The 26,973-nt window shown below is 34.4% G+C and overlaps 1 protein-coding gene across 1 annotated transcript in view; it reads right to left on the bottom strand.

The window, feature by feature from the left end:
* LOC149776034 (receptor-type tyrosine-protein phosphatase N2-like) overlaps positions 1 to 26,973 on the bottom strand; it is a 520,769-nt gene that overhangs the window by 74,435 nt on the left and 419,361 nt on the right. Inside the window, exon 11 of the mRNA XM_089941917.1 lies at positions 17,606 to 17,797. Coding sequence (XP_089798043.1) covers positions 17,606 to 17,797 — 192 coding nt within the window. The remainder of the gene's footprint in view (positions 1 to 17,605; positions 17,798 to 26,973) is intronic.

The raw sequence follows: 26,973 nt of genomic DNA, 5'->3' as shown, positions 1-26,973 counted from the left end.
TCAAAATTTCAAGTTGGTTAAGCAGATTTTTATGTTGGGGAATCAAAAATTTGTCACTACTGTTATCCATGGGCATAAATTTAATTTGAAAATTGTTCTACCCCAATCTGCATCATAGTTGTGCAGCACTTGCATTTTTTAAAATACTTTCAGAATTCAATTAATTTAGATTCCATGTATATTTACATTATATTACACATCATTTGTAAAAATTCTGAAGGTATTTAAACAAAGATACTTTCTCCCAAATTTGGTCAAAATCTGTCAAGCAGTTATTTAGAAATGTTAAATATTTATTTTTAGAAACAGCAACCATACTTAATAGCAAATTGACATAGTCTGCACAAACATATAAGCCCTTTCGTGCCAGAATACTTTCTGTAAAATGTATCAAATTTCCTTTTGAGTGTTTTTTGAGAAGATATTTTACAAGATTTTCAACATTTGGCAATGGTGGCCATCTCTGACTGTGAGACAGCAAGAATTGCATAAATTTGAAAGACACTTACTACCAGAATGCTGTCAAATTGCATCTGATTCTGCTGAACAGTTTCTGTGAAGTCATTCAAGTTTTTAATTATTTTAGTAACAGTGGCCATATTTGACAGTGATCCTGCATTATTTGTTCAAGATGAAAGAACTTCATGCAAAATTGCATTCTGCCAAGCCTGGTCAAATTCTAAAGATTGGTTTTGGAGAGGTTGTATACATGTTTTCTCTAAAGCTGAGTCAAATTCTCCTCTGCAGCTTTTAAGAGGTAGTTTAAATGTTTTCTATTTGTAGTAGTAGCAGCCATATATGATAGCAGACTGGTATAATGCTTTTTAGTACCCATCTACTTCAGATCTATGATCATAACAAAATGCTGTATCAGTCTCAAATGATCACACTGTTACAATATATACATCAAAGTAAAAATTACTAAAGTCACAGGAACACATGTAGTGTTAAACATCATGCAATAGCTGGGTGGCACATTTAAACACTTGCTAGTCCTACGTCAACCAGCTTCAAAGTGGGAAAATGTGTTGGCAGAAAGAGGACAGCCCCCCCCCCCCATGTACAAGTGGTCATTATAACAATATATCAATAGAACAACTTTAACTTTCATTAATGAGCTGTAATAAATGCTCCCACTTCCTTGTGGAAAATGTAAAGACCGGGGGAGGGGGGCATTAGTTAGGAAATATACAATACATATGAATTATTGAAATGAAAGAACTAAGTGAAAGATTCAGTGTTTAGATGATTCTGAAAGGTCCATGTTCATAATTTTAATTCTGAATAAAGCTACATATGGTCCAAAGGTCCAGAATTGGCAACTCAAGTTTCATGTTCAAGAAGTTTTTAAATTACATGTCATAGGATAAGTCAACAGTTCACTGGAATTGCATGTGTGCAATAACTGATAAACTGTCCTGACAGCTGGCTGTAGAGGTTGATAAAACTTTACTGGTTGATGATGCATCTGATTCATCAATTGGAATATAATGGATTTTTGCTATCCAGCTAAATAAGGCAGTAAACCAGTCAGTAGTATAAATATGAGCCTAAAGTAGACTGACATTACTTCAATACAACATTTCTGACACTGTTCACCATACACTGCTTTCTAGTACAGGTCTAGCAATTAAATGATTAGAAAACAGCAATGCAATATGAGAGTTAATGCATTCAATAAAATAGAATGAATTCCAGTTGGGAAAAAACTTAATTGAAAGTAGGCTGACTCATGGATTTGATATGAAAGTATTATGAGTAAAATGTGTAAATTGGCTCTCCATAGTCACTTGGGAAATTCAGATTAAGGGCAATCAAAATATACTTTCAATGAGAGCAAACCAGGCTTTCTGTATGTGAATAAAGTGTGGTGCAAGCATATAAGTGACAAGTTCCGAACATGTGGGGGTGGGGTAGAGAAGGGTAAATTTGTAATCTCTGTAAGAGGAATTTTGTTTAAAAAAATATTTAAGTACAACAAATTCTGCAATTCCACGCTTTTATTTTCCCCCCTTCCTCTCACTATTTACAATTACAAAATTCAATAAGGATTAATTCTCACACCAAAACTAATGTTTCGGGAATCTAATTATTCTACTAAAGTCTATTTCTTTCATAGTAAAAATGTCATATTTTACTAAATGAGAACTCTGCAGAGGAAGCAAGGTAAGTGGAACTTAAAAATGAGGTCACTGTAAACTCCTTTTTCTGTGATGTCTCAGCCTACCCTTCACACTGAATATACCAATTAAGTTTCATGACAATGCATGCAACAATATCGGAGAAGCTGAGCTAATTCAGACACATGTTGATGTCTTTGCCACCACCACCAACACTACAAAAAAGTTATACGATTTGTCTCCTGTTATGCTTAACAGTCAAGCTAAACACTGGTTCAGGTCATTGTTTGCAGTTAGACTCAACTTTTAAGCAAGTACAGTATTATATCTTTTATGAAAAAATAAATTGTATTTTAAATGATTATAACATAAATCAATTTGTCTAATTTTCAGATGGCAGCCAAGAAAATAGTCTGGCATTTTTCTGGTAATTCTTGCCATTCCTGAATTTCAGTTACAAACCAGAGATTTTTTAAAAAGGGTACTCAGGAGCAAATGTCCAAATCAAAACAAAAAGTTTTTCTCCTTAAACAAGAGCAGCGTGCCAGCCTGTTCAATATCTCAAACATCTGGGAACATAGTCTTTATCAAATCATTTTTTTTTGGTGGTAAATACTCATCCAAGTTTTGTGAAAAAAATAAATGGGGGAGGGCACATCTGTTTAATATACCAAATTCACACTAAAATTTCCAATTTTAGCAATTAGCCTCTGAAAATCTTGTTCCCAAAATGGAGGCCATGGGATTAATTCAAAAGTGATAAACCTTTCAAGTAAGCTAAACTACTTTCAGTGATTAGAATGTTAATTTGAATCTAACTATAAACTATCTGCACTGTCTGCAAATTGTTTTTCCCTCTTTGTTTATTGTACTTCATTATTATTGCCAGTTTTTCTGGTGTGTGGAACTTGTACTATAAAGATTAGAAACATGTACAGATACTGAGACCTACCACCTTTTTTCTTAGCTGGCCACATTATTTAGCTCCAAATTTACAAACTCAATATTCCAAGCTCAAACAATTTTTTATAATGACCTTAATTCTTTGTGAGGATAGACGTTTTAGAGATGGATACAGCTTCCATATCAAGCTTCAATATGGTGACCTTGACAAAGTCAGATAAACATCATACTTTGTGGCTCCAATTATTTAAATACCTTAATACAAACAATGTCATGATACATTAAAGAAAATATGGTAATGAATGTCCATTCATGACCACTGACAGAAAGCATTATGCGTCAATGTTCATTTGTCACATGCAGCATGGCATTATGGGTCAATGTTCATTTGTCACATGCAGCATAAACTTAAAATAATCAAATTGGAACTGCAACAAGAAAAATGAATTGGTAATACAATGACTAACTGCTGTCTGGGGACAATTTGCACAAATCTTGTGTAAATGCTTGCAAATATATTACGATACAACTAGAATTCAATTTGTGCTAATTTGCTTGTGGGAACCAAATCCAGCATTGCTAATACAGACTTGGTAATCTGAGACACCTTAGGCCATTTCTGAGCAGTTTTACTTGAACATTTGTATGCATGACATGAAACAAGTCATGGAATCCAGTTATTGTGTGGCTGTACAGAAAACACCATGTTGCTATGTGACAATAATGTCAACAATATTTATGCAAATAGTTATGCAAATATTTACGTATTGGGTTTAACTGCACATCGACACAATTCTGGCTATACAGTGCTAAATAAAAATTAAGAATGTAGTTTAAAGTCTTAAAATATTACTTGAATCTTTAGGAATGCAAACCCTTCTGAATACAAGTATACATGTAAACCCTTCTGAATACAAGTATACATGTAAACCCTTCTGAATACAAGTATACATGTAAACCCTTCTGAATACAAGTATACATGTAAACCTTTCTGAATACAAGTATACATGTAAACCTTTCTGAATACAAGTATACATGAAAACCCTTCTGAATACAAGTATACATGAAAACCCTTCTGAATACAAGTAAACATGAAAACCCTTCTGAATACAAGTATACATGTAAACCCTTCTGAATACAAGTATACATGAAAACCCTTCTGAATACAAGTATACATGTAAACCCAACTGAATACAAGTATACATGTAAACCCTTCTGAATACAAGTATACATGTAAATCATCTGAATACAAGTAAACATGTAAATCCATCACCAAATAATTAGCATAGGTAGTAAAATCCAACTGGAATATTTATTTTGAGAAAAAAAATCATAGCAATTGACATGAGACATTTAGGTAAGCTGTGAACATTTCATAAAAATTAGATGAAAAAGATCACAGAAAGAGTTGAAACTGTACACTAATTTGGATAAACTCTTGTCCTGTGATACTACTCAAGGATAAACTCTTATCCTGTGATACTACTCAAGGATAAACTCTTGTCCTGTGATACTACTGAAAGATAAACTCTTGTCCTGTGATACTACTCAAGGATAAACTCTTTTCTTGTGATACTATTCAAGGATAAACTCTTGTCCTGTGATACTACTCAAGGACAAACTCTTGTCCTGTGATACTACTGAAGGATAAAATCTTGTCCTGTGATACTACTCAAGGATAAACTCTTGTCCTGTAATACTATTCAAGGATAAACTCTTGTCCTGTGATACTACTCAAGGATAAACTCTTGTCCTGTGATACTACTCATAGATAAACTCTTGTCCTGTGATACTACTCAAGGATAAACTCTTGTCCTGTGATACTACTCAATCAACACAAATGAGATCAGTTTAAACGTTTACACCTGAATGTGTGATGAAATTTTTCAGACAGATATTGTTACATTATGGGTGGCTAATATATGCCACTTCTAATTACAAAACCGTTAAATGCAAGTCTTTGTTATTCGAACTATAGATAATTTCTGACTAACATTATTTAGCCATTTTATCGGTTACGCTGGCACTTTTAACACATTATTGGCAACATCATGCTGAGGAAATGGGAACCAACTTCCATTCCCAATGACATACACAGGCAGCAAACTCAAGCTGGCCTCGGTGGGTATCAAACAGTGTGCAGATGGACTCATCTTACAGGTGAGTATATACAGTATGCTCAGAAAATAAATGTTAAAAAAATATGGAGATAACTCAGAAAATACTAATCTGACAAAGTCACATCTTGTATGTGACTTGACCTCCCATCTCATGAACTGAAAGTCACATCTTGTCTGTGACATGACCTCCCATCTCATGAACTGAAAAAATCACATTTTGTATGTGACACGAACTCCCTTGTCATTAAAATATCTCAATGGGTTCAGAAGATGTAGGTTAAGAAATATGCGATGAATATTGATTCCAAACTGTTGATTATTGCTAAAGGTATTAACTGGCAAGCATGGCATTAGTTGTGGTCTAACCGTCACTCTAAACATTTATTTCAGTCATAAGTATACTTTTCTGCACAGAACACATTTACACAACGAAAGGTCTAAGCAGTCTGTATTGTATTTTCCTTTTATGACTGTGTATGTGTGGTTCTTGAGATGGGTTTATTAATGTACAAAGCATTCTTAAAATTTCTTTTACCACTGATCTGTCATTGTGGGGAATTTTCTTGTTTTCACGCATTAGCTCATTCAGGTGTACTGGTATTTACAGCAACTCCCCAAAATTACATTTCCCATGGCTCAGTTGTCTCACAGTGCACAGTTACTGTTGTAATTTTGAAATAGAAAACTGTAAACCTGCTGCTGAAATTTTGATGTTTATGATCAATGTTTTTACTCTAACATGCATGGAAAAATGAAAAAAGCTGGACAATCTCATTACTATGATCTGATCCTAACCAACATGTAAGATGTGTAAATTTCCTCTGAGATGCAATCACAATTAGAAATTAGAATTTAATATTGACAGCACTATATTCAAATGCATGGTTTATCAAAAATTCTCTTGGAACATACTGTAGTTATGATTCACTTGCAGCATGCAAACATTTCTTTTCCTCACCAGAGACAACTTTTAAAATCCATTTTCAGTTGAATATACCCACATAAAGATGGGTACATATGTATGCAGTGATGTTTTACAGTACCTATATGATGTCTACAAAAGGTTAAAGAATCCAATTAAATTACACAAAAGATTTGCAAGATAAAGCCTTCTGAATAAATGTATAAATAGGTACAACCAGATAAATTATAAAATGTAAAGATATCGAAAATTTGATGAAATTTATATAACAGATAAGGGTAACACATGTAAAATCTGAACAATTCAAAACTTTTTATAAACCGCATTTATTAAACATTTCCAAGAGTATCTCAGGTGGTACATAACTGTACCGATTCTCCAAGCAGTTCACATCAAAATACTCTCAGGTGGTACATAACTGTACCGATTCTCCAAGCAGTTCACATCAAAATACTCTCAGGTGGTACATAACTGTACCGATTCTCCAAGCAGTTCACATCAAAATACTCTCAGGTGGTACATAACTGTACCGATTCTCCAAGCAGTTCACATCAAAATACTCTCAGGTGGTACATAGCTGTACCGATTCTCCAAGCAGTTCAAATCAAAATACTGCTGTCTCGCAAGGTAAGAAATTGACACACTGTGGATGAATGTGTTCCAATTCCATTGAACGGACTGACACTCTTCATGCTAATAGAAACATCTAGGGATCCAACATAAATTTGTTTCTTCTGTTCTTTATTCATTGTAATTTCTGAATTTTAAAGCCAATTCATGTATTCTTGCAACAAATCAAACTTGGTAACAAAAGTATTTTTTTACATGCTAGAGTTAACACATTCATGTGCTATGTTAAGGGCAGTGCCATCTTCATTAACAACAAACTAAATACAATATTAGTGTTTCAGTGTAAATCCCATGTCAATACTGGCAACAAAATCATAGTGAATTGTTTGGTGACATGTATTTGTTGACAATGGGATATAGATCAAATGAGGATTACCATTTTTTACATACAGTGTATATGTTATTTGCATTTTCTAATGGGATGTGACTGATATGTGAATTTCATAACATGTGATCTATACTCAAATTCATGGACTTTTCATATACAGTGCTTAATGCGTTCTGGATTACAATACACAAGTGTAAGTTTTCAATAAAAATGTATTTCAGACCAGTTTTGTCGTCATTTAATCAAAAACACGTATTTTTGCACCTGTTTTTATTATACCCACCACTATCCCCAGGCAATGTTTTTGTGTGTATGCATCATTTTCTTCAGCTAACTGACCAGGTTGCTTATAACATGGTTCCGTACATAACACAGGTGGGTTCTGTGGACCCAACACAGTCACACTCTGTGTGTACACACACACGCACAAGATTTTTATTACAGCTGCAATAATACACCTGTTTTACTAAATATCATGAAAACCTAATGTTGATATCATCTTTTATTCAGGAGAAGTGATAACAAGATTGTCAACATGTCCCCTTTGATGGCCATATTGGTTATCCAACTTGTATGTGTTATTCTGAGTGGAAGGAAAGTGTTACTAACTTTCATTTTATTCTATTATATTTATACCATGAATTTCAACTATTAAGCCAGAAATCTAAATTTAGATCCATTCCATTTATAATACTATAAACTTTTTAAACCACCAACTTAACTTTAGATCTAATAGCTTATTTAATAATAATTTAGGTTCAAATTCATTTTATTCGTACAGAAAATGTAGCCAATGTAGACAGTGAAACCATCAGTCATGCTACTAAGTAGGCCTTATGTCAAAATTTTCTGGGAATTAATGAATGAAAAAGATTGTTGCAATGGGAACGGATGGTGCATCAGTGATGCTAATGACGATGATGATTATGCTGATGATAAAAAATAACACACACAAGATTTGTTAGCTTTACAAAACAAAGCATATAAACTGTTAACAAATTTAATGTAAACTGTAATAAAATTACAACCTTGCATGTGTGTTTTATTGTTTTGTAAAGATTACACATTTTTTCAGTAAGTATAACTGTAAACAAGAAGGACCTTCTATCAGTCAGAAGGACCCCCAGTTTTTAAAAGCAGGAAGTCCTGTGGGCTTTCTAATTAAAAAGTTAGTCTCGAACCCTGAATGGCAATACCAGCAGGTGATTCTGTGCGCCAAAATGATATAAATACGAGTCTGATGTACATGCTGGATGGACAAAAATAGACAGTTCCTGCAAGCTAAGCCCGCTATGTTGCAATGTTAAGACATGGGGTTTTCATTAAGCTATGTACATGCCCTTCAGCCATATTAAGACATGGGGTTCTCATTAAGCTATGTATGTGCCCTTCAGCCATATTAAGACATGGGGTTCTCATTAAGCTATGTACATGCCCTTCAGCCATATTAAGACACGGGTTCTCATTAAGCTATATACATGCCCTTCAACCATATTAAGACACGGGGTTCTCATTCAGCTATGTACATGCCCTTCAGCCATATTAAGACATGGGGTTCTCATTAAGCTATGTACATGCCCTTCAGCCATATTAAGACATGGGGTTCTCATTAAGCTATGTACATGCCCTTCAACCATATTAAGACATGGGGTTCTCATTAAGCTATGTACATGCCCTTCAGCCATATTAAGACATGGTGTTCTCATTAAGCTATGTACATGCCCTTCAGCCACATAAAGACATGGGTTTCTCATTAAGCTATGTGCATTCCCTTCAGCCATATTAAGACATGGGGTTCTCATTAAGCTATATTTTGTACATGCCCTTCAGCCATATTAAGACATGGTGTTCTCATTAAGCTATGTACATGCCCTTCAGCCATATTAAGACATGGGGTTCTCATTAAGCTATGTACATGCCCTTCAGCCATATTAATACATGGGTTTCTCATTAAGCTATGTATGTGCCCTTCAGCCATATTAAGACATGGGGTTCTCATTAAGCTATGTACGTGCCCTTCAGTCATATTAAGACATGGGGTTCTCATTAAGCTATGTACGTGCCCTTCAGCCATATTAAGACATGGGGTTCTCATTAAGCTATATTTTGTACATGCCCTTTAGCCATATTAAAACATGGGGTTCTCATTAAGCTATGTACATGCCCTTCAGCCATATTAAGACACGGGGTTCTCATTAAGCTATGTACATGCCCTTCAGCCATATTAAGACATGGGGGTTCTCATTAAGCTATGTATGTGCCCTTCAGCCATATTAAGACATGGGGTTCTCATTACAGAATATTATTCACACACAGGAAAGAAATTGATTAAGCTGAGAAACAATGAACAGATTGATGCATATAAAGCTATAGGCAACATCTTTTGAAGATTTTCATTTTGGAACAGCGAGAAAGCGAGATGGATATTAAAGTGTTATGTAAATATTGAACTATAACCGTTTCCTCCTCCCCCTCATTTCTGTTCCACTTTCCCCTTATTTTTGTGACAGGAGAGAAAATACCCCTTATGATGAAATCCTAGGATCATCTCTAGTTACCTACCTACCCTAATTTTAAAATCAGTGCAATGGGAAACACATATTTGGGAGGGCGCAAAGCAAGTATAGATGGTGTCTGAAAACGTTTTTTGTATTAAATGATGCATTGTAATAAAACATTTAGAACAATTTTTTCTTAATGGTATTGTTTTCTATCATATTACTGATCTTGTCATGTACAAAATAAGTAGTCTAGCAAAGTGTTTCATAACAAATCTGTCTCCGATAATATCATGTCTAGAATTTCAGAATCAAAGTCTTTTTGGGTATGACATGCAGTGACATTGCTGGCACATTAAGCCAAGTAAAAAGTTATGTTTCCTTTGATTGGCTTTTTTTAAAAAAAAAATGGTCTGATAGGTAGTGTTGTTCAGTACATTAATTCATATATTCTTGGGACCATGGGAAGGTCTAAAGCACTCTCCTTTACCGATCACTGCCATCTCAACTCTGTCCATGCCGGTTCAAATCTCAAGCTCGGCCAATTTGGGTATGTGAGAAAGCTTGCCTGTACCTTTCCATGGGTCGGTGGTTCTTACCGGGATTTTCCCCGGTTATTCTTCCACCAGTTATACTGACCACCATGTATAGCCTGTCATGTGCTGAAATATGGTGTAAAACCCACAACAACATATATTCTCAGTAACATGTGCCAAACTGCAAAAACACAAAGTATTCTATAGTGTTAGGACTGGTTGGCCCGGTGTCAGGATAATGTGATTGGGTGGGACATAATGCAATATGTCTGCGGCATAAGCCAGTACTAGACATCACTATAAACTGTCACACTGCAGACATAACTGAAAAATTGTTAAAGCTACATTAAAAATCCAAATCAAACACACACATACAAAACAGAACATATGCAAAAATATATCCACGTGTCCAAGGAGTAAGCATATAGGGAACTTTTATGTTACAACTGTACTTGAAAGTGACACAGGAAGTATAAAAATCAAACACTCTTCTTGTAATTTTATTTCTCAACTTTTTCACATTTTTGCAGCTAGATTAATGTAATTTGTTTTCTAGATAATGGAGTTCAAAGTGTAGAAAGAGCTTCTGAAAATTAGACTCAATTTGCTTTGTGATGAAACTAACAGAATCTGGAAAAGTTAGATTTGAAGTTGATTTAAACAGAAATAAGATAATTAGTCCTCCTGAAGATGGATAACTTAATGTGTCTAGAACCACCACCACCACCTGCTAAGACTCTTAGCCAAGCACTGAGTCTCCCTCACTATCAATGTGCTTGCTTACGTCAGTCCTTCTTTATGAACCCTGCTGCTCAGAAACATTTCTTTGACAACTCTACTTGAAGACAACACATTTAGTCTAAAAAAATCAAACCTTTTTCTTGTAATTTATCTCTCAAAAACTTTTCGCTGCAAAGCAAACAATGTTTCTTCTGAGTTAAACAAATTTTTCACATTCGAAAATCTACTGAAGAGCAAATAACATCACTCGTTTATAACCTGTTTATGGAAACCATAAAAGTTTTCTGGGTTATCATCAAGAAACCTTACACTAACGGGCATTCCAACATGCCTGTGTCCTTACATGGAATTAAAACAGAACAAGAGACCCTTGACTGGACTGATGCTATACTGGCTGAAAAGAATTTCCAGGAATCCAAGAGAAAATCATTTCTTCTTTTTAATTGCTGAGTCCAATCTGATATTCTTGAGGAACTAAAACATGCAAAATCTGGTAATAAAACTGTTTTTTTTGTCTATGTTTAAGTCTGCATGTTCCCAAATTACCAGTCCAATAACTCAGCTCCGCACCCCCACACTAAATCTGTATTCATGATGGTGCTTTAAAATTTGATCTAATCTATTCATAAAAGATTGCAGTTACTGAAGCCTTGTCTGTCAGTAACATGGCAATGCACATAATGACAATTTTTAGACACTTATTGGTATTTCTTGTGGCTCTTGAGTTATGGTTGATTTTTGATAACGAGTATTTGATTTTTGACAACTTATAATTGGCTTGAAATAACACACCTCCTACTGCCATTTTGAAATATAACCAGGCTACATTGGTGGATAATCAATTGTTCAAGCAATATCAAGGAACCAATCAGAATCAACTTCATTTAGTCTATATTTTTAACATTTCTACCATAATAGCTACATTGGATTTCAGATCATCATCTTTTTCATTTCATCTATCTATTCAGGATTTTGGACCAACTAGTCTGTAGTGAGAACATAAATAAGACCATTTATCTATTCCAAATGACCATCTATCTATTCCATATGACCATCTATCGATTCTATATGACCATCTGTCTATTCAGGAAGAATAGTGATAACAAAACTTTCAAGATGGCTGCTTTGGTGTCTATAGTGAATGTGTGTTGGGCACCATTTTCATTTAGGAGCAACAAAGCACCATAAAAAGTCTTTCAGGAAAAACCACATGTAAATACATTCATAATTCAGGAGGATTAATGAAAACAATATTTCAAATGAGTTGCTACTCTGAGTAAGGTCATCAGATGAAAATGTTTAACTGTATCATAAACCGGAGGGTTGGGAGTCCCTGTTTGTGGCCAAATTAGGGTTGCAAAGAAAAAATTTGGAAACCACTGCTGGATGTCAGATCAGCATCATTTTTATTTACAAAACAACTCCACAGCTCTGGAAAGTCTTTTTAGTGAAAACCTCATGTCTATATGGCAATCCATTCAGAAGGAGTACCAACAGCAAGATTTTCATGATGGCTGCCATGGTGGCCATACTGGATGTCACAAGAATTGCCATAACAAGATTTACAAGATGGGCACTTAACCCTTTACCTCATAGAGTGTATGGCTTTTTTAGCCCTCCAATACACATGTAGCAAAGTTACCCGGTGCAGTGTGCTATAAATAGAACACCTGTTACCTATTTGACTCCATACACATAGGCCTGCCTGTTAACTGTTAAGCAGTATAGCGTATGTTACATTTAACAGCAATTTTAACCATTTTACATTTTTGGTACATATCTATTATGTATGGACATATTTTGGAGTGAAGTTCGATCATTACAGATGTGTAATTATTTTTCACAGAAGAATTTTTTATGTGCTTTAAAATCTTGAGAGAACTTGCTCACTGTCAAGTCAGTGAAGCAGCATGACCAACCGTAGCTGCCATTTCTCATACTCGAAATTTACAAGTTCTTTGTCTGCATCTACATCACTAAGTCATCTCAATTTGATAATTTATAAAAACTAATTGCTGCCTACATCAGTGTCAGAGCCTTTACCTAAATTATTGAAGCTTTCATGGTTGTGATTCTAATTGTGAAAAGTACTGAATGAAATCCATGACCTCCATTTTGGAGAGTGGAAAATACGACCCAGTTACTTTAAATAGCAGATTTCGACCACAGCATAAAAAGCTACCATGTGATCTGACATAATAGTCATTCACAGCAATGAATGAGGTATCTAATGGGTGGGTTTTCCCCAAAGGTGGCACTACAAAAACCCGCTAAATACGTTTACAGCAGGTGTCCAAAGGTGCTTCCATGCGAATGGAGTAGAGGCATCAAAAGGTGCTTCCATACAAATGGAGTAGAGGCATCCAAAGGCGTTTCCATGCAAATGGAGCAGAGGCATCCAAAAGCACTTGCATGAGGTAAAGGGTTAAGCGGCAATGTTAGATGTATGTACACCATTTTCAGTAAGGACCAAGCTGACATTTATACGGTGTTATTTACTGAAAACCCCATGTCAAAAGGATGATGTATTCAGCAGACAAAAACAAAAATGTCAAGATGGCAGCCATGGCAGCTCACCAGTTATCAGATTTGCATGATTTTCAACTATACAATATCAATTTTGTTTTTTATGAAAACCTCATACAGATGTGCCAGCAGATCAATGTCTTTGTAGTTTGTTTGATGATTTACTCCTAACAAACTGCATGTACCCAAATCTGCAAGCACATTATGTGATGGCAGATTTGATTCCATTAAGTTTGTGATTCCATTTACAAGCAAATATGTATAGTATCTGTTCTTTCATATTTATACAGTGTGACCCTACTATAGCATGATGGTTGAACCTGACAGTGTTACAGACCAAACCATGTTAAACAAACCAAGTCAGTTGAAGAAAAGATGCATGCACCCCAAAAAAGGTGGCGGAAGGTAGGGGATAGCGGTCTTAAGCATAAATGTTTTTCCTGCGAAAAGGAAACTTTCACAATACAGAAAACATCTTCCAGTCACATGGAAAATGCAACAATCCATCAGATTCCATTTCATTTTTAATAAAGTATGAAAGCTGCTTTATTTTTATTGAAGATTTAGTCAGCTTGCTTTGATGAAGGTTGCATGGTGTTATTAAAGTCACAGCTAGAACAACTTTCAAGGACCAAACAAATGACTGTTTGTTATATTGGTGGCAACATCAAATAACTGTAGATCATTGCCTGAGACTTCATTTTTTCACTTGTTTCGTAGTCATATAGAACAATCAGTGATTCAAAGATAATCAGTTTTCTTTGAAATTTTAACAAAATTATTGTTTTTCTGGGTGCATTAAAAAGAACACAAAAACTTGTAGCCATCATTTGGTCAATTGTAGTTGTTGCTGTTCCAGCTTTCAAAGGTTGTTGATTGTAGCTATTTGAGTTTTATCACAGCATACAGTATTCAGGTCAGATGTTAGCATAAATGCATCATGATATAACATTGCACTGTTATGATGTTTTGTCAGTATAAACAAAGGATTTGTTTATTTAACAATAGACTGATTCCAGTGCTTTTTATATCCAGATTTGTGGCTTCCTTTCATGGTGAAATTGAATTTTTCCACTCCAAACCCAAGATTGTACACAAGTTTCCAGCCAACAATGTTGTCACATACAAAAAAATCACCAGATGGTATACTTTGTCACCAATAAGGAAAACAAAGTCTCAATTTGTGACATTGGTGAAATCTAGTGTGATCCATGAATACTTTGCACCTACTTTTTCATACTTTTAAGAAGAAAAAATAATTTTTCGTGTATAATAATAAAAAAATGTACATGTATATGAAATTTCAGGTGCCACGACATGATAATCTATTATTAGAATTTATACACAATCTAATACCCAAAATCATAACGCTTTTTTCGTGTTATTTTTTGTACCTTAAAGAACAAAAAAATATTTTTTTCCTACAAGAAAAACATGTGGATATGAAATTTTGGGAGCCATGCCAGGACCATGTTATATCCAAATTCATGTTATAATGGAACGTGTTATAGCTGGGTCGTACTATATTTATTATGACCACCAATCTCTCTTATTCAACTCAGTATGATAATAATGAGAATTATGAGTGAGGCCTTTTAGTTATGCATGAGTGGAATCTAGAATGCTGAAGACACATTTAGTTGTTCAACTCGAAACAGAATTTTTATAAATCATTTCTGAAATCATTTCTGAAGAATGTGATTCACTCCAAAAAATTAACTAAATGTTCAGACTGGTGCCATTAGAATGTGTCCAGTGAAATGAAGCAATACATCATAGTGGAATGTGAATGTCAGTAAAAATTTTATATACATCTTTATAATCTCTCAAACTTACAAGCAATATTGGCACAAAAATCTATATATTTACCAAATTTTGTTCAGCCTAAAATAATTATGAACATGTCCAATAACTTTCATAGATTTTTAAAAACCTTTATGTGTACTACACATCAATCATTCTAATTCATCAATAGAACAAAACAGTGTAGATTAAAATCTGTTGGAGCATTATAACGATTGTGGTCTGATATAAGAGCTACTAATCTCCACGCAGCATGAAGAAAACACTGGAGGTCAAAATTTCAAGAATATCTCACAGTTGGCAGCCCATATTGACACTGCTTCACAGCTTAAGAGTTTAACTGCCGTATTTGTACTATACTTCCTTGTAGAGTAAATCCAGGCACAATCTAGTGGTTGCATTTGTCAAACTGTTGAGCAACATTTTAGTTCTTTGTAGTGTGATAGTACCCCAAGGTATGCTAAAGTCAGTTGAACTAGGGGTGCAATTCATTTAACATGATTAAACATATTTGTTTTAATTGAAGAAACTTAACATATCCTGGCTACCATCACTCTTAAACCAACTGAAATTCTGGTCCACAATAGCAATGCCGTACAGGAGTAAAAGAGGTAATTTCTACATTTTTTGAAAATAAAGCCCACATGATGATTCATGTAAATTTGCACCCAATCCTTAATTTATGTATCCTTCTGCCCACGGAGATTAAAACACTTTCAACACAATTTTAAATTTCAGCACAATTTTCACCATCGCACAGCCTAAATCAGAGTCGTCTGACCCACAGCCCATGAAGGCAGTCAGTTTGAAAATATACAATTTAATTAATAGGTATAATTAGTGATAAGGAACTGTTTTTGCTCATAAATCCCAGGACCTTCAGCATTATATCTGTTTTTGGCCCCAGCGGTCCTGAATGCAACCAACTGTTGTAAAATCAAAGGATAAAAAAGCAGATGTAATAATTACTTGAGGCTTTAATGATCTTTTGAAACAATTACAGAGGCTAATTAACAGATTGTCTCCAGGCAAAACAATACAAGTTGCTAATTAACAGATTGTTTCCAGGCAAAACAATATAAGGTGTTATAATTAACAGGTTTTCTCCAGGCAAAACAATATAAGGTGCTAATTAACAGATTGTCTCCAGGCAAAACAATATAAGTTGCTAAAAATAGAGCGCACCCAAGTGTAGCCAAATTTCATTTTAAAATCACACACGAAAAACAACTTTTATGTTGTTTTCTTTGTCTGATGTATGGATTATTCTTCAAAGTTTGCAGTAATATATTTGAAAACTGATAAAAAACACTTATTTTTGTCTTTCTCTATCTTCTGTTGATTTTTTTCCCCTTTATCCAAATGTGATGTGGTGTTCATGGACATACATCTGTGTTTACAAACAACATGGAGTCGAGCCTTGTCATTGCCAAATGCTGTCAACAAAGTGCATGCTATCTTGAGAAATTAATGATGGGTTCAACTCCAATGGTTTATAAATACAAGCTTTGTTTTGTGTTTTCTACATGAATATACATCTACACATTGAAATGGAGGCAACTCAATGTTACTGATGAACAAATTCGTGAGTAGTGCATGCCATCTTGATTATTATTAAAAACCTGAATTTATTTACTTGAATTAATTTCTGAAGATCTAATGTCCAGTAATATAAAATCCATTGGACAATTATTTGACATGCAAACTGATGGAAATTAAAAGCCTTATGAACCAAAGAAGTTGTTAGATGCCCTCTATCCACCCAAGCACCAACTGCCCAGACTCAGCCAAAACTTGAGTCTTTCTCACTATCCATGACTTGCTTATGCTATAGTCATTGTTTATGGACCCTGCTGTACACAAGACTTCAAGGAAAAGGTCTATAAAAACCAATTTAGCTGGACAACAAAATGTTTTTCTTGCATCCTACATTCATACATAACTGAAAGACCCACTTTTAGTTTCTTCCCATGGAATACAAGATTTATGGACATATTTGTCATGCAAATGCTCTGAGAGAAAAAAAGGCTAAACTTCACTGAACACAAGTCTATGGGTGGCTGCATAGCACTTTAAAACATCAATATTATTCATGCATTTGATGATGAAAGTACTGAACAAAAATCTTTGTCTCCACAAATTTTCATCTTGTTCCTTTTTTAGTGGGAGGGAATGATGACAGTAGTATTGGTATGACTTGAACAGACACCATGGGAGAGCATGTCCCCAAGACCTCCCTGACCCATGATTAAGTAAATTTGCCCTATGTTGTCTGGTGGCTGACTTGTACAAAAACTACATCTATATCATAATTTTATTTGATTATTTTGAACTATGACCTTGAAGAGGTTAACAACTAATTTTTGCATCTTTTTGGACATCATGTTTCATGGGGATAACTAGCATTTTAAACAGAAATAATTTCCTGGTACTTAGGGAAGGCATCTCACCAGATGGTATAAAAGGGGGATAACTCACCTGGTAGTCCTTCGAAGCTTCATTTACATCAGTGGTGGTAGAGGACAACTGGGCAAGTTTCTCCTTGGAGATGGTATTACGTCGAATCAAGTAAATCACGACAACTGCAAGCAGAATGCCTGCAATGCAGCCACACAGGACAAATGTCAGCACAAAATAGCGGTCATCTCTAGCCTTAATGTCCACTTGATTCTGAAGAAAAAAATATTATTATTATTATTTTTTATCTTCATATATCTTGACATGGTAAAACAATGCATAGAGGCTGGAACAGTCAGTCCAATTTCCATGACAACATTGTTTCACAACAATTATTTAAAAGCCACTCATGCACAACACACAAAAACAATCACTTAGATACAGATGAAAACAACAATAAGGTCGTGTGAACATTGGGTCATATGTTTGTCCGAAAACAATATGTCCAATTGCATAATGTCTAAAGGACATCATACAGTATCTATAACTTGCTAATCAAGTCTGTTTTTATCAAAGAAACATCAAAGTCCCTGGTCTCTCAGTGTTTTATCATTGAATCAGCATGGACCCGGGTCTGCCAGTATCTTATCAACAGCATAGACACCAATCTGCAAGTGTTTTATCATTGAATCAGCATGGACCCTGGTCTGCCAGTATTTTATCAATAGCATAGACACCAAACTGATATGCCAACATTTTATACCATGGAAAATCCATACTTATCCTGTTCACAGTGGAGTGTACACTGCACATGCAAAAATATCCTAGCCTGCTCTGCTTTATCTTTAACTGTCATAAAGCTGCAATGCTGCTGACCTCTAATATTAAATTCAATCACCTGGATTTATCTTCTAATTGGTCATGTGATCAAAAGTAACCATGGGGATCAGATGCTTAAGAAGGATTCTGACAGCTGGCGATGTCACTTGATTCTGAAAGAAATTGTTCTTGTAGAATCTTCCTGCTGTTAACCACACAAAGGTTGAATTTTGCAGATTTATACTAAAGAGTCATGAACAATAACCTGCAGTGTTAGCATGTCATCTCCAACCAAGAGTGTTATTAACAAAGAAAGGGGTCAATATATTATAGAAAATCCATACTTAACCCTGGGCAATGTAAAAGTCACAATACTGCATTGTCTGTAAGTCTTTGTCAATTCTAATTCCTCATTCAGCATCATTTCACAAAATTCATTTTAAAAAACATCAACTTTAATTCATGGGACACAGACGTTTTCATCTTGTTAAATACTATGCAATTTTTTTAAATTAAAAAAAATCAGATTTATTTCTATTCTACCTATAAATATTAACAGACAATAATTAATTAAAAAAATTTTAAATTCAAAATGACAATTGAAAACATTCACCAGCTCAATGTTACCATCATCTTATTATGTTTGTATTTATAAACAGAATCAACATTTCATGGTTCCGACACTTTTCTAAATATAAATTTCCAGGTCTTTTCCAGTTTTTTCCAGAATCAACATTTAAAAAATTAACCAGATCCAACTGCACTGCAGCACAGACCCAGATCTGCCAGCTTAATGCATTGCCAGATCATGATCTATGCAGTCTGTTAGACAAGAAATAAAGACAATGATCTTGCCAGCACAGTATGCAATGGCAGACAATGGTATTGAGGGTGTATGTTTGCATTTGGACTTGACTTTTATACAATTCTAGATGGCAATAAAGAATAAAAGTACACCAGGACTACCATGGTTTGAGAAGTATAACACTTTCAGAACTTTTTCAATTCTCTGCAGAAATAATCATAAATGTAAGAGCCAAATTTGTACCATGTGAAAATAAATGGAGACTTTAAAATATAATGAAATCTCTTCTAAATAAAATACAAGCAGATGAAAAACATCATGCACATGAAAATGTTGCTTCAAGATATTTATTATTAGAAAAAGTAATTTCATATCCTTCCCTAATTTATTTGATAAATTTCAATCTATGTATTACAGTTAACAACAAAATATTTACTTTTATTTTGATATCCTACATTTAATTTTCTACTGACAAAATAGCACATGAACTCTAGGTGCATGGCCATGTGATCAGGTGCAGATCAAGGAACCTACCCCCTACCCCCTCCCCATTTAATAGCAAAAGACTAAAGAAAATGCTGCAAAACACCATTTTTTCCCCAGGCTGAAAATTTCTCTAACTCTAATGAATGAAAGCCTGATTGCTTTGTATGCCAATTTAATGAAAACATTATTTTCATTTTTTAATGTATTAACATTATGTTCTATCGGAAGTGAATTAGTGGTCTGATCTCTTTATTGAGCAATCTGAAATCTCACTAGATTTGGTTATCAACAGCCAAGCACTAAAATGAAATGATATAAATTTATGTAGCAGCAAAAGAACAAAATGATCTCATTTTGATGGCATCCATGAACATAGTTACATTATAATAAGGGCACCAATACATTGAGGAACTTTACTTTGAGGAATCAGTGTGTTGTCGAAGATGGATTGGAAGTGATTATTCATGTATTCTGAGAAATGAATGCTGTAACGGCTACATGGAAATCCATTAAATCATCACTTTTAACTGATGTTGAAGAACTAGCTGTAATGCCTCTATTTTTTAAAGGTGCTATAATGCAAATTATTGATTGACAATGGATGCAGAGGGAGCTATTCCCATGTCACAACCAGAACATTAAATGCTGCCTCATTTTGCGATGATGCAATGATGAACAGCAACGAGTTCAAAATGCTGATACAAGTTATAAACTGAGAGCTGATTCAAAGCAATATACTTTTTATTCAAAGCATCATATTTTAACTACAAACTAATGCAGTGATCCTTTACCATAGCACTGATGAAGAGCGCCATAAAAGTACGTAGCAATTAAAGGTGGGACACCAAACACAAAGAAGCATTTAAATTCAACGGGTACACTATATATAGAATCATAGACCATACAAGTGTTACACATCAGACTGTAAGTCACTATAGCGAGAGACAACTGTATGCTAGCCTGTACTTTAATTTCAAAGAATACATTTTTATGAGTACAGCATTCCTTCACTATCAAGTCAGTCATCATAATGTTGTAAGATAGGTACAGTTATGTAACATATTTCATCAAGTCAGTCATCATAATGTTGTAAGATAGGTACAGTTATGTAACCTATTTCATCAAGTCAGTCATCATAATGTTCCACAATAGGTACAGTTATGTAACCTATTTCATCAAGTCAGTCATCATAATGTTGTAAGATAGGTATAGTCATGTAACCTATTTCATCAAGTCAGTCATCATAATGTTGCACAATAGGTACAGTTATGTAACCTATTTCATCAAGTCAGTCATCATAATGTTGTACGATAGGTACAGTTATGTAACCTATTTCATCAAGTCAGTCATCATAATGTTGTAAGATAGGTTAAGTCATATAACCTATTTCATCAAGTCAGTCATCATAATGCTGGTCCTGTTGTAAGACAGGTATAGTTATGTAACCTACTTCATCAAGTCAAACAGTTCATCTTCCTCTAGGGCGCAGACCATAGTGATTTTTAGAGCCACAATGTATTAAATAACCAGAAAAAAACAGCTCATGGGGCGAATGCGACCATGAGCCGTAAGTTCCATACTGGTGTACCTGTATCAAGTGATCATAAAATTATATGCTCCAGAATCATGTACTTCAGTATAAAGCAATCTCATATGGCTTCAAGTGATAACATTATAATGAAGGAGTACTGTATTATGATTGCCCAGACAATTGACAGCATAATAATGAGTACTGTATCACGATTGCCCAGACAACTGATATCATTATAGTGAGATCTGTATTATGATTGCTCAGACAATATACATCATTATAATGAAGTAGTACTGTATTATGATTACCCAGACAATATACAGCATTATAATGAAGGAGTACTGTATTACGATTACTCAGACAATATACATCATTACAGTGAAGTAGTACTGTATTATGATTACCCAGACAATATACAGCATTATAATGAAGAAGTACTGTATTATGACTACCCAGACAATATACAGCATTATAATGAAGGAGTACTGTATTATAATTACTCAGACAATATACAGCATTATAATGAAGTAGTACTGTATTATGATTACCCAGACAATATACAGCATTATAATGAAGTAGTACTGTATTATGATTGCCAGACAATATACAGCATTATAATGAAGTAGTACTGTATTATGATTGCCAGACAATATACAGCATTATAATGAAGGAGTACTGTATTACGATTACCCAGACAATATACAGCATTATAATGAAGTAGTACTGTATTATGATTACTCAGACAATATACAGCATTATAATGAAGAAGTACTGTATTATGATTACTCAGACAATATACATCATTATAGTGAAGTAGTACTGTATTATGATTGCCAGACAATATACAGCATTATAGTGAAGGAGTACTGTATTATGATTACCCAGACAATATACAGCATTATAGTGAAGGAGTACTGTATTATGATTACTCAGACAATATACAGCATTATAGTGAAGGAGTACTGTATTACGATTACTCAGACAATATACAGCATTATAGTGAAGGAGTACTGTATTATGATTACTCAGACAATATACTGCATTATAGTGAAGAAGTACATTACTATTATTATTGCCTAAACAACTGACAGCATTATGATGAGAGAGAACTGTATTATTATTGCCCTCTCAATTCTCAAATGCTTATAGTACCTGTCCTAATGGAAATGTGATGTGTGATTTTGAATTTTAACATAGCTTTAACAATTTTTCAGTTATATCGCTACGATGTTTGCAGTGTGGCAGTTTATAGTTATGTCTAGCACTGGGGCATCATGATGCAGACATGTAGCATGATGTCCCACCCAGCCACATTATCCTGACACCAGGTTGACCAGTCCTAACACTAACCTCTAAATGCTGAGCGCCAAGCGAGGCAGCTGCTAGTACCATTTTTGTAAGTCTTTGGTATGACTCAACCGGGGATCGAACCCATGACCTCCCGCATCCAAGGTGGACACTCTAACCACTAGGCCACTGGAGCGGTCCTAACGGAAATACATATTGATGCAATGATTTTGTTTTCTTCATATAAATAGGGTGGAAGACTTCTAAACATGACAATCCTGATGCAACATGCTCAACAGATCTGGATAATGTATTTTTGTTTCCAATGGTATTTCTTCTTTAGTTCAAAAAATGACCTTGACCTTCCACCTTTTGACCTAAAAATAAATATGCTTTTTCAGTATCTCAAGTGCAAGCTACCCATGAAATTTGCTTAAGAACTGTTGTTCTATAGAAAGAATTTGTCTTCTTTTAATTGCATTGACAAAGATCTTTCGACCTCAAAATTGATAATGTAGGCTTCTTCCTTAACCGAAGAGCAAGCCATTCACAGTTATGTGATACTGAACTAGTATTATTAAACAGAAACAATCCATCCTTTTTTAGTGTACTGACCTTTGACCTTGAAATCAATAGGTTTCATAGGTTTCTTTTTTTCCCTAAGCACCAGCCATCCACAAAATTTGGTCCAAGTGTGAAATGCAAAACTACAGAAGCAGCGCAAAATTCCACCATAGCAGAGCAGTAACTGTTAATACTACTACTACTACAACTACTACTACTACTATTAATGACCTTATTGAAAGAGGGTAACACAATTAGCTAAGAACTAATCTACCTTGACGCCCTCATACAAAAGGAATTTATTTATTTTAGCTGCATCTCTGAGGCCACTGGATATATTGGGTTTGGAAGAAGGAAATAGAGTGGGCATTTCTGATCTCAACTGTTGGCAGCTAAAACTTGATACACCTGTGTTGCAAGTTCAGCTATAGATAATTCCATCCCTTCTTTATTTGTAAACCATGATACATTTTCATGCACCAACTGGGTATTATCAACAGTGCTTTATTTTAGGAACTAATTTCTCTTGTTTTATTTTAGGATAAACTAACTTCTTGGTAATTCTGAAACAGTATATATAGATCTTGTTATGGTCATTATGCATTTCAGTTGACCATTACCAAACAATGAAGTCATGTGATTTATTAAATTTATTACTTCTTTCTCCCTTGGGAACAGTCTGTGTATAGTTTCTGAGCCTTTGGCTTGGACACTAACCCACCAGACAACACTAAAGTTCCCTATAATAATAATAATAATAATAATAATAATAATAATAATAATAATAATGACCTTATTTAAAGAGGGTAACACAATTAGCTAAAAACTAATCTACCTTGAGGCCCTCATACAAAGGAATTTATTTATTTAAGCTGCATCTCTGAAGCCACTGAATATATTGGGTTTGGAAGAAGGAAATAGAGTGGGCATTTCTAATCTCAGCTGGAATACTATTCCAGAGCAGAGTTCCAGAGTATTGGAAACTTTTTTTAAATAACTCCTTATTTGGTTTGGGAATTTTATACTGTTTGGTAGACATGGATCGCAGGTGGGGAGTATTACCAGGTAGCCTATACTGGAATAGTGATTGTAAATATTCAGGAGCACTATTCTGAGATATCCTGTACATTAATTTGGCTTTTCTCAAACAGATTCGGTCTTTAATAGGTAATATTTTTAACCTACCAGCTAAACTTTCCTTGCTTTCTTTCTGGATTGATATTAGCCCAAATGCTCTTTTTCTTTCTTTCTCCCTAAGGAGAAGGCAATAATAGATTAATATGAAATAAATATATGCAAGATTCATTTAGCTGTTTCTCATGAATTCATTCAATTTTTCTTACGGTATCATTCAAGCTGCAGCTGCCATACAAATAATGGACTCAATCAGATGCAAATGAAAATTAACAGATTTGCATGCCTCCATGCTGATAAGCAAACATAATTGTCTAATTGCCAACTTTTCATTATTTCATTTGTTTATTTGTCCCTAACACAATTCAGTTCTTGCAAAAGAGACACGAAATCAAAATATGCAGTAAAACCTGTATATACAAGACAGTCTGAGCATAAAATTTTATCCTTTAAAGGTAGGTGTTCTTCATGTGGATGAGTCTTCCACAGGCTCTCTGTGTTCAAGTTTCCAGTGGACATGTCATTTATACAGATACTTCATCATGAGCCCTCTCTATCCAGGGTTTCTCCAAAGGTGTCCTTAACAGACATGTACTTTATGAAGGTGTATTCATGGGCTCCCTTAATTCATGCTTTTCTGAAGGTGTCCTTAATGGACATGTGTTAAAGCATTATCTGTTAGCTTTTCTGAAGGTGTCCTCAGCGGACATGTCCTTTGTATGGAAGTGTCCTTGTAAGCTCCACCTATTCATGACTTTTCGAAAAGTGTACATAAAGACACATGTTGTTTTTATGAAAGTGTTTTCATAAGCTCTCTCATTAAGTGCTTCAGTGTCGTTATTGAACATATGGAATTTGTAAGAATTAAGGCTTCTTCCGTTATTCTTTTGTATCCATTTAGGTAATGTAATTTTAAAAGTGTCCTTAACGGACATGTCTTTTTATTGTGGATTCTTCTATTACCCCTTTGTATTCAAGACTTATAAAATTGTCCCTAATGGATAGGAGTCTTTTATCCAATGTCTACAATAAAAACCAGGCATGCTTACATTTTTTACAGGTTTCTTTGTTCACTTTTGCTGTTACTCTGTAAATTTGAGGCTATACCTGTGGCACATTCCTGGGTGACACACTGCTCAAACTGCTTCAGTATGAAATAATCTTTCATTTGCTTATGTGCCAATAATAAAGAAACATCAAAAAACATTTGGAATATGATGTTTTCTTTGAAAATGTTTTTACAGACTAGCAACCTACCCGTGATAAAGATTAGCATTGCCGATGTAATCGCCTGAATAACGTGAGCTGATACAAAGATCACTGCCTATAAATTTCTTACAGTGTAATATATTGATAGCCATCTCTTTATTCCCAAATCATTCAGCTCTTTGCATCAAAGTCAGAAAAAAACAACTAAACAGCAACACGTACTCTCACAGACCTGATCAAAAGCACAAAAATATCACAGATTATGTAACACAAGTGTACAACTCCAGCTCAAAACATGCCTCCTGTGCAATAGATTTCACAAAAACCATCTACTTTTCAAGCAAGGATTTACAAATTATTTTGGGACATCTACTGCACACAAAAAAAGCATAATTTCCAACGCAGTGGGGATTATAATCATACATTTTTTCCGTGAAAAAAGTTTAAATTTAAAATTTTTTATAGCAAAATAATATAATTGGATGAAATAAATGGGCCTTGGCAAAGAGCAACAAGTGAAAGAACTGTATGGGGACTGATTAATTAATAGTCCCATCTCTGCCCCCCGAATGAAAAGGACATGATAAGAACTTCTAAATGTTATCAGCACTGAAATTAGATTCATATGGGTTATGGCATCTTTATAGAAACACTAACCCATGAGAAACAATCCAGGTCCTGACATGCAACCTACCTACAATACAAATATAGATAACAGAAAGATCAATTCAAGATCTACTAATAGAGAATTCTGACATGAAAAAAACCCATACTATAATGCTCTTGACTGATGATTTTGGCAAGAACAAAACAATGACAATTATTTTGGCAAGAACAAAACAATGATAATTCTTTTGGCAAGAAAAAACATCTGACTATGATTCTGACAAGAAAAACACCCAACTATGATTCTGACAAGAAAAAACATGACAATGATTCTGACAAGAAAAAACACCTGACTATGATTCTGACAAGAAAAAAACACCTGACAATGATTCTGACAAGAAAAAACACCTGACTATGATTCTGACAAGAAAAAACACCTGACTGATGATTCTGACAAGAGTTAACACTATGATGATTTGACAGTAGAAAACACTATGAGATGTTAAACCACAGATCTAGCTTTTGTTAAAGGATTCATTAGTCACTGTAATATCCATCCAAGTCAAACTTATAATTTACAACTTATTGGTACCATCCATACAATCTCGATATCATGAAAGTGTTCAGAATCTTATCATTTCAACTAGCATCATTACAAGGAGAAATGCATCTATTATATTTTGTTGACAAACATGATTTGGTCACGAGAAATCACTGATGAATTATGGTTATGAGAAATCACTTAAATTCTAAAGTAAAAGAACAGATCTAGTTTTCATATGAGCATTCATTACTAACTTTTGTTGACTTATTTGAATCAAACCTGAGGAAATACACAATCTCTAATCTACCTACAAGACAAACTTGACATTCATCAAAAGAATGTGTAGAACTGCCTGACTTTGAGTAGCAACATAGCTGAAAAATATTAATCAAATTTGATTGACATATATGATTTAAATATGATCAATTACTGATATCAAATAACAAGAGCACCTGACTAATTAT

Source organism: Sinohyriopsis cumingii, chromosome 18, assembly GCF_028554795.1.
Source record: "Sinohyriopsis cumingii isolate HCF-2022 chromosome 18, ASM2855479v2, whole genome shotgun sequence".
In the NCBI taxonomy this organism is placed as follows: Eukaryota; Metazoa; Mollusca; class Bivalvia; order Unionida; family Unionidae; genus Sinohyriopsis; species Sinohyriopsis cumingii.
This window is presented reverse-complemented; position numbering and strand designations above follow the sequence as displayed.